General features: G+C 44.5%; 1 protein-coding gene across 1 annotated transcript in view; it reads left to right on the top strand.

The window, feature by feature from the left end:
- Positions 1 to 13280, top strand: part of TEX14 (testis expressed 14, intercellular bridge forming factor) — a 1549829-nt gene that overhangs the window by 244100 nt on the left and 1292449 nt on the right. Inside the window, exon 7 of the mRNA XM_085647123.1 lies at positions 6753 to 6866. Within this exon, the coding sequence (XP_085503249.1) occupies positions 6753 to 6866 (114 nt within the window). The remainder of the gene's footprint in view (positions 1 to 6752; positions 6867 to 13280) is intronic.

The raw sequence follows: 13280 nt of genomic DNA, 5'->3' as shown, positions 1-13280 counted from the left end.
GAGACCTATTGCATTGCAAATGCTTGTTAGTTTGTTTTATGGGCAAGGCCCAGTCACCAGAGGGATGGAAGGAACTTGAGCAGGCACTTCTTTAATGATTGGATGCGGCTGCTCGTGCCCAGCGAATGGCTCGTAAGGGCAAGCAGAGCCTGTCTGGCTATCGCTAGCCACAGGCGCTAGTTGGACAGGGGAGCCAGGCTATGCATTCCAGAAATATTCTGATAAAAAGCAGCAGCGCCCTATTGTCCATGAACGTTTCTGCAAAATGAAAGCAAGACAATTAACCCATGATCACATATTTTGTGCCTCTGGCCTCGTTTTCACTTTCTAATGTCGTCACTACTAACCTTATCTTATCTTATTATAAATTTTACTGTGATTTTAAACTGCATATCTTCACTCAAACAAAAAGCACAAGGCCGTATGTCAGCGGAGGTCTCTGTAACAAAGCAGGCACTGAAGGCCAGCTTTAATCACTAGGTTTATTTATAAAATGATGAGTTCTTAAGCGCCACACGTCAATCACACTTCATTTTAGAATTATGTAAAAACCGTAACAAATGTCTTACTACTCTCTTGTCACAGTGTGACCCGGCTCCTGGAGCAGCGATGCGTTAAGGGGGGGGGGGGGCGAGGAGGGGGAGATGCACCACAGCTGGCCCTCGCTTAAATCTGAAGTAACAGGAAGGGGGCGCTTATCACCTCAAGAAAGAATTCGCGCCCCAGTGATGGAAGGGAACCGTGCTAAGGTATGGATGCATCCGATCTCTTCGTGCGCTAGGCTCAAGCCGTCTGCTGTTGCGCGAGAGACTGGAGCCTGGCCCTTTGTTCACGCCCTGCTTCCCTAGTGAGATGATTGTGAAGTATTAACAAAGCATGACGTGTGAAAGGTCTGCCGTAATCGGGTGTGAAGGGGAATTTACACTCCTTAGGGTGGAGGGGCGGCTGTCACAATGAAAGATCTTTCAAGCAACTGGGACAGGTGTTAGCAACACTCCATAGTTTCAAAGGGCTGGAAGAGACCTGGAAAAGAAAAAGATCGCGATCAAACATCAAAGCGGCCGTATGGCCGCTAAAGTGAAAGTAATCATTTCGTGGCCGCTTTGATGTTCTCAGTGGCCGCGCGGCTCACTGAGAACATCAAAGCTCCCGCGAAATGTACACGCAGGCTGCCAAATGGTGCGCGTGCCCGGCGCACATGCACTGTAGTTGGGGGCCTGAGAAGCACTCGTTTGCACTTCCAAATCCCCGTTTTCTATAGCTCTTGCCAGGTCAGCGCTAAAGCGCTGGCTCTGGCGAGACCTAAAAAAAGGACAAATCCATGTTTTTAAAGCTCAGTACAAATTATGCATTTTTAATATCGACATTGCCTATATAAAGTACGTGGCGCAGCGTCCTCTGTGATTACGTAATTAAATGTGGCGGAAACCATACGAAGCAGTAATGGCAGCTTCTCTCTCCTGACTACAGAAAGGAGGGGATGAAAGAAGCGAGCCTGCTCATGCTGGCTGGTTAGCAGCAGACTCTCTCTATCGTGAGGACAGAAAGGAGCGGCAAAAAACATGTCAACAAACAGTGCAGAAGAGAGAACCCCAAAGCACACAGTTCAACGTGAAATCAATACAGGCACGTCTGGCTTTAACTCATTGTGAACAACAATAGGTAGTGAGATGCACACCGGCGTACTCAAAATTTAAAGTCATGTAATCTTTCAAACTGTGTTGGCGTGCAAACCTGATGCGCGCTCCGCCCAGTTGCGCGCTGCAACATAACAGAACACTTTGACACCTCTTCCGGTGCCACTTCATGATGCACAGCCGAATTGTGGAATGAATCCAATCAATCAAAAGTTACTTATTCCTTGCTTGTCAGTTTATCCAATACTTTCTCGAGATGTTCGTATGAGTATGGCTTTTAAGCGAGCTTGGATTATTTTAAATGTGCGATTATCCATGTGCTACGATACCCCTGACGAAGGGACTTTGTTCCCGAAATGCATTGGGTCATTTTAATAAAGATGTGGCATGTGGAATCCATAAAGTCTCCTGCGTTTGAGTTACTGGAATGAGTAAAATGAATTGAATGAAAAATTGACAAAAAGGAAATGGAGTAAATATTGGATAAACTGACAAGCAAGGAATAAGTAACTTTTGATTGATTGGATTCATTCCACAATTCGGCTGTGCATCATGAAGTGGCACCGGAAGAGGTGTCAAAGTGTTCTGTTTAACTCATTGTGGCCAGCTCTGAGGCAACGAGACTGAAACAAATGTATTCAAAGCAGAAGGAGACACACCTGGGAGCTACGACAGCGAGCTGTGCGCTTCGAGAGGGAGAAATGAATGAGCTATAAATAGCCTGGTTTCTTTACAATGGGGGCTGGTGAGGAAAGTACAGTTGAGCCCAAACTTGCTCTGAAGACAAACATATATATCATGATTGACGTCACCTCGATGAATGATGCCCTAAAACCGCCCTTATAAAGCAGCCCTCTGCGCAGCTGGTGCACGTTTAACCCTGAAGTCTGGGTGACTCTAGGCTGTTGAGGCCTGTGGGACTGAGTGCAGCAGGGCCAAGCCGGCCAGGCGCCTGTCCCCTCTCGGCGCTAAAACACAGTCACATCACCAGCTCACTGCATTAATAGAAGACTCCGGGACAAAGCACCTCCCTGCCTAAGGTTCACAACCCACCACAGATGCATGGACCTTAAACTGTGCGCGCGGGGTGTAGGCCCAAACACAAGGGAGTGAACCCAAATACAAACTTTCCAACGAACACCTGTATGGAAGGGTGACGACAGAGTGCTGCTAGTCGAACCTCCTCCGAACTTTGGGGCGCAGGGGGTGTTTGATTGATTCTGTGTTCATGTATTTGTCCACTCAAATCGGATCTGTGAACATGAAAATATAGAGGCAGATTTATGTTCCCTGGCGCATCCCTGCAAATCAGCATGGATGCGCCGGGGGAGATGCGTCACGCAAGTTTACCCTTGCACCACAATAGATGCGCCGCATTTACAATGCAGCGCATCGTGGCGCAAGGATAAACAGATGCGTGACGCATCTGATGGCGGAAGGGCGGCGCATTGCTGGAGTCAATCCTTACGCCTGCTTCAAGCAGGCGCAGGGATTTGACGCAGCATGGGCGGAAAAGTGACTGAGTGAAATCTTGTAGATTTCACTCAGCCACTTTTCGGAGGCGTTCCTGCGCCGGAACGCCCCCCCTGTGAAGGTACGCCCACATGTGGCGCAAGCTTTACAACGTGACGCATCTCCCTAGATGCGTCACGTTGTAAATCTGCCGCAGCATGGCGCTGGCTTTGCGCCGCCGCTGCGTCACAAAAGTGACGCACGGGGCTTATAAATCTGCCCCCTAGTTAGTCTGGCCGGCTCAGCTTAAGTTACAATTAGGGGCGCAATTAATGTTGAAGTTTTTATTCAACGTATGTTGTCGTTTTTCTAAACTTTCTCAGCTTCACAAAGAATCCTGTATTTAAAGCACACCAAAGACAAAAATACAGTCATTTGGGTTAGCAGAAAAAAACAGCAAAACTCACTTTTACTGCGCAAATGTTACTGCCAAGAAAGGTTACCACAGAAAAATCTTTTGCATAAAACATCTCTTGCAAGAATTTTCACCCACAACTTTTCATCACACGTGAACTTTGTTAACGTTATTTGTGAACTTTCAGTTTTTTATAGCACCAACAGACAGCTACGAGCTTGTGTCCAAGCGGTTTGCCAGAGAGCATACATTGAATGCTGCTCTCCCATCCCAGCCACCACAAAACACTCATTACTTCCTCGTCCACTTCCTTAATGCAATGACAGGTGGTAGGACAAATGGACTCGAAGTAATGGAATTACCAGTAAATAATTGGAACATTAATTAGTCAGTTTCACCCACAATGCAATGTCTTCCTGTGGCTAGGCCCTTGGAGGGGTGGTTTTGGCAGCTCTGCTTTACTGCACCTTGGATTCTGGGTCCAGCAGGAAATTCAAAATCAAATTTCTTTTTTCGGCACAGAAAATGGACATGAACAGGTTCATTAAAAAATCATATAAAATCATACACAAAATATAAATCAGCTTAAAAGACGACAATAGAAAAATTCATCAAATACACTAGAAATATTTCTCGTTTGCTCAAAATCAGTATAGCCATCTTATTGCACCTAGCCATGCATCAACTTTAGAGCCCTCGTCAGTAGATAGCCTGCACCAGCCCATTTCTCCTGTAAGTGCTGCCTAAAACAGAACCAACTACTAACCATGAAAGTGCGGAAAGGATGTGGTGGTACAGCCAGAGCTGCCGACTTCAAAGCTGGGGAACCAGGTTTGAGTCTCAGCTCAAAATCCAATGATTCTGGGAAAATAGCCATAAATGTCCTTAACTGGTGCTCATAAAAAGCGCTGGGGTTGATGATTAAGTGCCAGGGCTGAGCGCTGGAAACCACTGTCTCAAATTAAGCACTGTTCATGACTGCTTTGAGAAATGCGCAAACACTTAAACCGACATCATGACCATTTAAAGGTTGAAGGAAAAACACAGCATCCCTGCACTTATGTAAACTTAGTGATATGAAAATAGGCTCAATAAATAAGATAAAAAAAGTTTCATAAAATTGGCAAAAGAGCATAAAGTGCATTATGGTCTGGCCAGATGATCCATCACAGGGATAAACTAGAACCTGTGACCCCGAGGAGCCACCAGCACCTGTGAAATTCAGAAGCTGTACCACGAGGCGGTACTGAAACTAAACAATAAAGATCTCTCCCACAGAGAGAGTGGGATTGCAAAATAGATTACTGGCTTCTCAGGTAAATTCAGGGTATGATACTCCTTAACAGTGTTTTACTATACTCAATTTGTTGTTATTGACAATGGTAATAGCTTAAACTCTCACAAATGCGAGACCTATTGCATTGCAAATGCTTGTTTCTTCTTGTTATTTCCTCTTTGTACGTGTGCTGCATTCTGCAGCACACACGCAAAGAGGAAATAGCCTAAAAGGATAGTTTTTGTGCCGAAAGGTATTACTTCCCGCACAAAAACTGTCCTGTCCTCAACGCAGGCACCCATAACCCATGATGCAAGTGTGCCTGTGTTGCTTTAGGCAGCCACACGTGCACCAGCAATAGAAGAGAGCAGAACTGCAAACATCCATATCTTTGAAAATATGGCCCTACTCTGCTTTCTCTGAGGTCCTGGGGGACAATAAAAGTGTAACTCTGTGGTGGATTGGGCCTTAAAGTCAGAAGGTAACAACTTTAACCATGACATACTGGTTCATGTACCCCACCCATGCTACATTGATGTCGACCTCAAATTTTGCCTAGGTCCCAGCCTACTGCGACCATTGACAAACACTGGCTTTTTATGCTTTCTGGCACTATATTGACTTAACGTTTACAAATGTATATCTCTGGATCATGAGTTTTTAGGTTTGGCATTTGCCAAGACCTTTTGATTTTACTGAAATATATATAATATATACTTATATAAAGGGGCTTTCAACCACCTGTATTAATCCATTGGTTTGTTGTTGTATCATTCACATTTTGGTTCTTCCCTCTATAGCATGTAGCATAGAGCAGTGGGTCAGCCTAAAGAAGCCAATGCTTAGCTTCACTTTAGGTGCTGTTTCTCAAGGAGCTCATCCGAAGACAAGCTAGTTCTTTTCTGTGCCAGTGGTTTGGTTTTTAATTTGTAATTACTTTAGTGTGGCCTTTATGTTTAGATCCTGATGTCATAGCAGGAATTTTTTTATGTGAACACAAGGCACATTCCATCTTTATCTCCTGCTGATGCCATTGTAAATTCCTTTTAGAGTGTTTTGCTTTTCTGACTGCTGCTATTTTACAACATACCAGATTGTATCCATTTGAAGCTGTTCAATATTGTTATCTTTTTACTTTCTTTTCTCTCTTTTTTTCTTTTTCTTTCCTGCCTTCTTCCTTCCTTTCTTTCATTCCTGTGTTCTTTCTGTTTTTCTTTTTTCTTTCTTCTATTCTCTCTCTTTTCTTCTTTGTTTCTTTTTTTTTATTCTTTCTTTTTTACCCAAAGGCAAGAGGTGTGATTCCAATGCAGACTGATTGACTTTTTAGGTCTCTGTTAGCCAAGACTTTTCGATTTTACTGCAATTGTGTGTATAACATAGTTACTTATAGGGGTTTCAGCTAAACTTCATCCATTAGACTGTGGTTGGTGCCATTCACATTTTTCTTCCACCCAATCCAGCATGACTTCACTGCAAGTTAGGGCATGCAGTGCTTTCACAAGAATCACATGCGCACACAAGGTTGTTCCCTTCAATGCCAGGAAGTACTAGGGTAATGTGTGTTTTATTTAGATCAAAAATACTTTTTTTGCCTGTAGCAAATAATTTTTTTTTAGATTGATGAGGGCCTGGCATATTCCCAGACAATAAGGTTTTGCCAAAACTCTGACAAAACGAGGTTTGCCAGAAGGCTTGCGACTAACAAAAGACCTATTGGCTTCGCCAATGCTTGGTATCATTCTGTTTACCCACCCCAAACAAGGATCCAATGTATTATAGTGTCATCTGTGGAAGTTCACCTACTTTTGAACAACCTCTCTCTGAACGCAAAGTAAATATTCAATTGTTTTCATTAGTGTCTTGCTAATTGGTGTGCTCTTAAGTTGCTGGTTTATGTTGCTGAGCTTGTTTTTCTTCCTCCGGTCACTATGACGTATGATGACTCTTGGCATGTGTATTTCTTTGCCTACAGTTTGATGTGGGGTGGCAGTAGAGTCACAGTGAAAGAACTGAATCGCACCACACACCAGAACTGCAGCAAACTTCGTTTTGCTGATCTCCTCATTGCAGAACAGGAATATATGAGGTAAGACAGGATGCTTGGAATTGCTAACATGATTTTCTTTGTGGTTCAGAATCCAAAACGAACATGTACTAGGCTTGACGTGCTTTTATTTGTTTCCTTTGATTTAGCAATGTCTTGTAAAATGTTCCACATTGTTGAATTAACGAAGGGATTTGAGTGAATGATTAGCCGGACAGATGAACACCATATTATGACAAGTATTTCGGACCCCAAGAGACTCCTTGTAACAAGCGCTTCATTATTATTACGTCATTATTAACATTGAAATTTCTATGAAATAAGCCTATTTGCAAGTTTGCAGAAACATCTCAAATTGAAAACTTTCTTTAAAAAAATGATGTAAACATTTCTTTTTAAAGAAACATTTTGTCCCAGCTTTACTGGCTTTTATTCAAGGAGCACTGCATGAAACATGGCATGAAGAATCGCAGCGCTGTGTAGGGTAGAAAGTACCACAGCACCAGCTGATGATATAATTGGAAGCACTTGCCCCAAATTCAGCTGCCATGCATGACTAAGAGGCAATGATTTCCACAGAATTTGAGCCGAGTTTGTGTTACTTTTTTAACTCAAACTTGACGCAAATTGTTTTGTTGGTATTTACAATCGATTTGTATTGGATTGTAACACAAAGTAATCCAAAGCTTGTGCAAAGCACTACCTCCCATGGGTTTTGACACAAATCCCTATCTAAAAAGAATTGTAGTCAAGTAGTTTTGGCAACTATTTGAGTCTCCTTGAAGCATGTGTAACAAGTAGAATTAATTTTGTTTCTCCTCATTTTTCCTTCTTTGCACATATACTGCAGTCTATCTCACAGACAAGGAGGGAACACCTTAAAGAATAGTGCTTGTACAGGAAGGGACTAAAAACTACACTACAAAACCTGAAAAAAATTATGCTTTCCACAACGAAGACACCCTAGCACTATGATGTAAGGTTGTCTGCACTGGTGCATGGTAGCATAAAGTGCACCTGCACAGGAAGAGAGAGCTGAACAGCGCCACATCTTAGTCGATTTGGAGCTGTTCTGCTCGCTCCCATTTACGCAACGCAGTGCAGTGCTGCTCAGCAACTTTACTTGCTCTACTGTATTGCATTACTTCTTAGTAAATCTGGGCTACAGACTCTTACTGTGGTGCAAATGTGAGTCTGTGATGTCTGTTATAGGCTTTGAAGAGGAAGTACACCCTGCTGTACAAATTCCTACATAAGCCCACCACCAGGGGGATACATTCACTTGATACTTACCCACTCGTAGGAAACAGTTAGTCCAAATTCCTGTCCCGAAGAGATGAAAATAGTGTTCCCAGTGGTAGCAGCTTGTAAATAACCATCTTACAATGGAAATAGTACAATGGTAGCTGCTTGTTGAGAATGATGACTGGTTCTATAATAATTGTAACCTTTTTCACATGAATATAATGCTCGTTTTTAGGTCTCGCCTAGGCAGCGCATGCGCTGTCTCGTCGCGAGATGCTGTACACAGTATAGCAGGGAAGCTCCGCCCACTTTCCGCCTATCTTTGTGATTGGCCGCAATCGTAAATGCTGCATTCTGATTGTTTTTTGGAAACTTAATCCCGCCTCCTGACAGCCATGTTGTCATTATTGTCCTTCCACAGCTATCGGCTCCTTTACTTTTAAAACCGTTTTATTTCCCTGCCTCCCCCGTTCCCTCCCGCAGTCCGTGGCTTTTCAGGCCAGCAGCACCCCTCAACCCCCTCCCGTTTGTGCCTTTTTAACGCTCGCACTTCCGTTTAAAATGCAATAGGTCTCGCGTAAATACGAGTCCTATTGCATTTTAAATGTTTGTTTGTTGTGGGATTGGTGGGTGCATTAGCACTCGTTTTTCGTTGCAGCGCATGTGCTGCTTGTTTCTCTCGCATGCGCGCGCAGGCACTAGCAGATGCTACTCAGTTGTGAACGCTGCCTCCTTTGAGCGAAGGGCTGTGTGTGACTTGGAAGGGGCACGCTGGCTGTCCTCGGAGCCCCCACGCTGTATCTGAGGCCCTTTTCAACATCGTCAGCTCCCATATGTCACCAAACAACGCCCTTCTGCGCGCTCCACTTCCAGAGACGAAAGGACTTTTTGAGAATATTGATTTAGCCAGAGGGAGGCTGCTGATTCTATCAGACCAGAGGCACAGGCTGGCTCTGGCCTGCCGGTGCTGAGGTAGGCACTCGCCGCTGCTGGCTGGTGCCAGGCGCATGCAGTACTCACCTCTCGCGGATATGGCTCACATCCCGCTGTTGCAGCACTCACTACTTGCCCCGCAGCCGGTGATCGCTGGCTCCCCTCTCTCGGGCCTGGGAGACTGGGTGGGGGTTGCCGGTGGTGTGTGGAGTGTAATGTTTTCTCTTTTCTTCCTCGCCGCACTTGCTTTTCCATCCCTGTAAATGTGACGCCTTAAGTGACAGAGACAGAATAATTGTCTGGCAGCCCAAGTGTAAGATCTGATAAACATACACAATTGATTCCCTGTGGATGGTCTGAGAAGCCGCAGGGGCTGCAGCGAGTGAGAAGCACCGGAGCTCAGCAGCAGCTCGTCACCTTCTATCTGTCTTTTCACTGGGCCAGTCTGCTCCCCCCACTGATCCTGAACACCCCCGCCCCCTCCCCCCCTGCCTGGCTCTTCTTCGGCCTTTTGTTCCCCTTGTCGAATTGTAAGCATTCTCTCCCCCTCCGTGGATGGGTGTATACTACGGTCTTCTAAATGCAAGAAAACCCATCAACGGCTTAGCAAACGGTGAGATATGGGGCGGAGGGAAGGTGAGGACGCCTGGAGGTAGAGGAGAGTGAGAGAGAAGCACTTCTTTCACAATTTTAATTAAGTTACAGCAATGAAAATACGTCACGGAAGGGGTCTTTTTCTGGGTATTTCTATTCACGGTACATGATTGTTTAGTGGAACATTCACCAATGTATTACCTCTTGACGTTTTGAGGTTTATTTGCAGATTGATGCCTTCGTGATTTTTCTCATGTGTGCCATCCAAATATCTGGTTGTCATGAGCTACTGTACATTTGTACCCTCCCTGTATTTCAAGAAGTCGCGGTAAATTAATGGCAGTGTAAGGCAGCATTAAAGGGCTGGTGCAGAAGCACGATGAAACGGTGTAGAACTTATCAACAGTACTTTGTTATTAACAACATGGCTGCAAATCACCAGTGAGCATAACATTGGTGTTAATGTCTGCGAAATGTAGTAACATTGCGAAAATGTAACTATTTGCACCTTTTAAACAAGCATTGGCATAGCCAATAGGTCTCGCCTTTGGGAACTTATAAGTGTTTAGCCAGAGATATTGACTTTACCTATGTCTCTAAGCTGTGCTGTACAGAAGTCTGCAGAATGCTGAAAAGTTATAATAAAGAAGTGTCAGAAGCATTTTTGTTACCTTAGATATGACCAAAAAAGCATTATGTACAACTGAACGACCATATTAAATCCTTTCAATGCTGGCAACTTGTATCTGCCTGTCCCAATAGTTGCTTGTTGTGTTTTTTTGTTATGGGGGGGCATAAAGAACAGGAGGGTGAAGGTCAGTTAGTCAGTTAGTGAGAGAGTCAGTCAGTGGGAGAGTCAGTGAGAGAGTCTGTCAGTGAGAGTGAGTCAGTCAGTCAGTGAGAGAGTGGGAGAGTCAGTCAGTGAGAGAGTGAGAGTCTGTCAGTGAGGGTATGTCAGTGAGAATGAGTCAGTGAGAGTGAGTCAGTGAGAGTCTGTCAGTGAGAGTCAGTCAGTGAGAGTCAGTCAGTCAGTGAGACTGAGTGAGTCAGTCAGTGAGTGAGTGGGTGAGTCAGTGAGTGAGAGAGAGTGGGAGAGTCTTTCAGTGAGAGTGAGTGAGTCAGTCAGTCAGTGAGAAAGCGTGGGAGAGTCAGTTAGTGAGGGAGTGGGAGAGTCAGTCAGTGAGAGTCTGTCAGTGAGAGTGAGTGAGTCAGTCTGTGAGTGAGTCTGTCAGTGAGAGTCTGTCAGTCAGAGAGCGTGAGTGAGTGAGAGAGAGAGTAGGAGAGTCAGTCAGTCAGAGAGTGAGAGTGGGAACGTCTGTCAGTGAGTGAGAGTCAGTGTGAGTGAGAGAGTCAGTTAGAGTGAGAGTCTGTGAGAGTGTCAGTGAGAGTGTGATAGTCAGTGAGAGTGAGTAAGCCATTAATGCAAGGCATTTGCAGTTAGGGTGAATTCTTTAAAGCTCAACTTTTATTGTGTCAATGGTTCGAATATAAAACCCGTACATGTTTGCAGAGTTTAACGTTTTGTGGCTATTCGGGAGGGGAGAGAGGAGGGGGCCTGCGCCGGTTTTCCTTGCGGGAGTGAGCAGCAAAGCGCGATAATTGCTAACATATGGCGCCGCTGCTCGCTCCAGCAAGGGAATCGCCAAACGTGCACGCATTGCTATTGAAAGCAATGCAACGCGTGCACGTTTTTGGGCGAAAAAGGGAACCGATGGCTAAAGGTCTTTTTCCTATGCAGTGCATGCGCACTGCGTAGGTGAGACCTAAAAACAGCCCGTATTGACCAGGCCCGCAACCCCCTTTGTCCTCAAAGACAAAAAACATGTAGGGGAGCCACATATATTAGGGCGTTATGGCTAGAGGTGGGATTAACCTTCACATAGGGCAGCTATATCGCCCCCAGACAATTCAACAGTGTCTGTAAAATAAAAATAAAAAAGTTCCGGCATTTACTACCCTGTATGCAGCAACTCATTTTGGCCGCCAAGAGGTTATTTTAAATTTAAATTAACATCATATCTCTGTTCATTGGCTCTTCAACTTCCTATTACAAAGTGCAATAAATAAGGACATTACAGCTGTCAAAACCTGTCCCTGCGCTGAATTAATGGAATACGCAAAAAATGCAGAAATATGTCCTCTCTGCACAGTAAAAAGTCAAACATAAGGGCTGTCTGACAAAATGTCAGGCTCCATTTCACTCTCAGCATTGTGCACAGGGCTGGCTCTAGGGCAGTGCGATCGGTGCCACTGCACCGAGTGTTAACTTGGGATGGGGGCGTCATTTTCTATTCGTCTCTTTCCAAGGGCTGGTTTGATTGGCCTTGGGGATTCATACAAATCCATGCATCACCCCTAGATGTTTCAGCCACCAGGTTAATATGCTGCATTGCTAAATACATATAAGGTCCCAAAGGTGCGACCGATTGCATTGCAAATGCTTGTTTTTGTTTGTGGTGTTTTCTTGTTACAATATGATTTAAATGTATGTCCATGAAGGGAGGCAAGAAGTCTTTCTCTCTTTCTGACAGAAAAGAAAATTGTTGTATTTGAAAAACAGAATGATGAGTAAATAAATACTACAGAGCATCGAATTTATGGAATGGCCTGAGTCTCTTTAAGTTAAAAGCAGCATCTCAAGTTACGGCTAGTGATATCTATTGTTTGAAATTTGACAGGCCCTATCTAGCCATTGGTACTTGGGCCCTACCCCTGTATTATTTTACATATGGCTACTGGCACAGTTGTCAGATGTGTAAAATGTACTTTAGGGTAAAAGTTCATATGTTACATGTAGGTAAATCAGATTATACTTTGCTTGACCCATTGCTGACGTCTTCTTTTCTTTGCCATTGGAATTTGGTGCAAAGCCACATTATGCTATTTTAGTAAATATGATGTTACACCAAAACCTAAGGTTTTTACCCTGGCCATGCTGCAGACACCATCTTGCAAGAATTAGAAGGGAATAGCACAAAGTGGTGCTCTGCAGCGTGAGGGTTACCTTTCAGCACAAAATAGCTTTTTAAAAGTATTTATGTATAAGTAAAGTAATCACATTACAAAAGAAATTCCCATCTGATCAACACGGTAGGTGTACTTGTTGTGGCTTTACATAAAACAATTGTAACATGAGACAGGAGTCACACACTTTGCAGTTTTGTGTCCTGCCTGACCGATTATAGGCCGTGAGCGACGTAAGTTGGGTTGCGTTCCAGGGCCGGGTCATCTTTTGCTATATTTACAGCCATACCGCATGGATGAGCACTCAGGGTGAGAGCTAGTGGATCGCTATACACCTTTTCCCCAGTTCACACCCCAGGAATCTGAATTTGTGTGACATTTTCCCCTTACTCGCTTCAGAAATCCCAACACACACTGCTTAGCTGTAGCCCATTTTAAAGCTGAGACTAAAAGCTTTTTTAATGTGAAAGTTGATCTATCTCTGCTGTCTATGTTGCATTGTGTCCTGAAAAAACCAGAACGGTGCCTTTTTAGGTCACGCCTGACCCAGCGCATGCGCTGGTCTGGCAAGACTTATTGAGAGGGCTCCAAAAAGTGCTACTAGGCCAGCCTAGGGCTACAGTGCATGTGCGCGGGTGCGCGTGCCGCGCTTGACCGCAATTACTTTCACTTTCACGGCCGCTTTGATGTTTGATAGCAATCACTTTCGCGGCCGTGCGG

Source organism: Triturus cristatus, chromosome 3_2 (genome assembly GCF_964204655.1).
Source record: "Triturus cristatus chromosome 3_2, aTriCri1.1, whole genome shotgun sequence".
In the NCBI taxonomy this organism is placed as follows: Eukaryota; Metazoa; Chordata; class Amphibia; order Caudata; family Salamandridae; genus Triturus; species Triturus cristatus.
The sequence above is the reverse complement of the archived record's forward strand: the minus strand, read 5'-3'. Positions and strand labels throughout refer to the sequence as shown.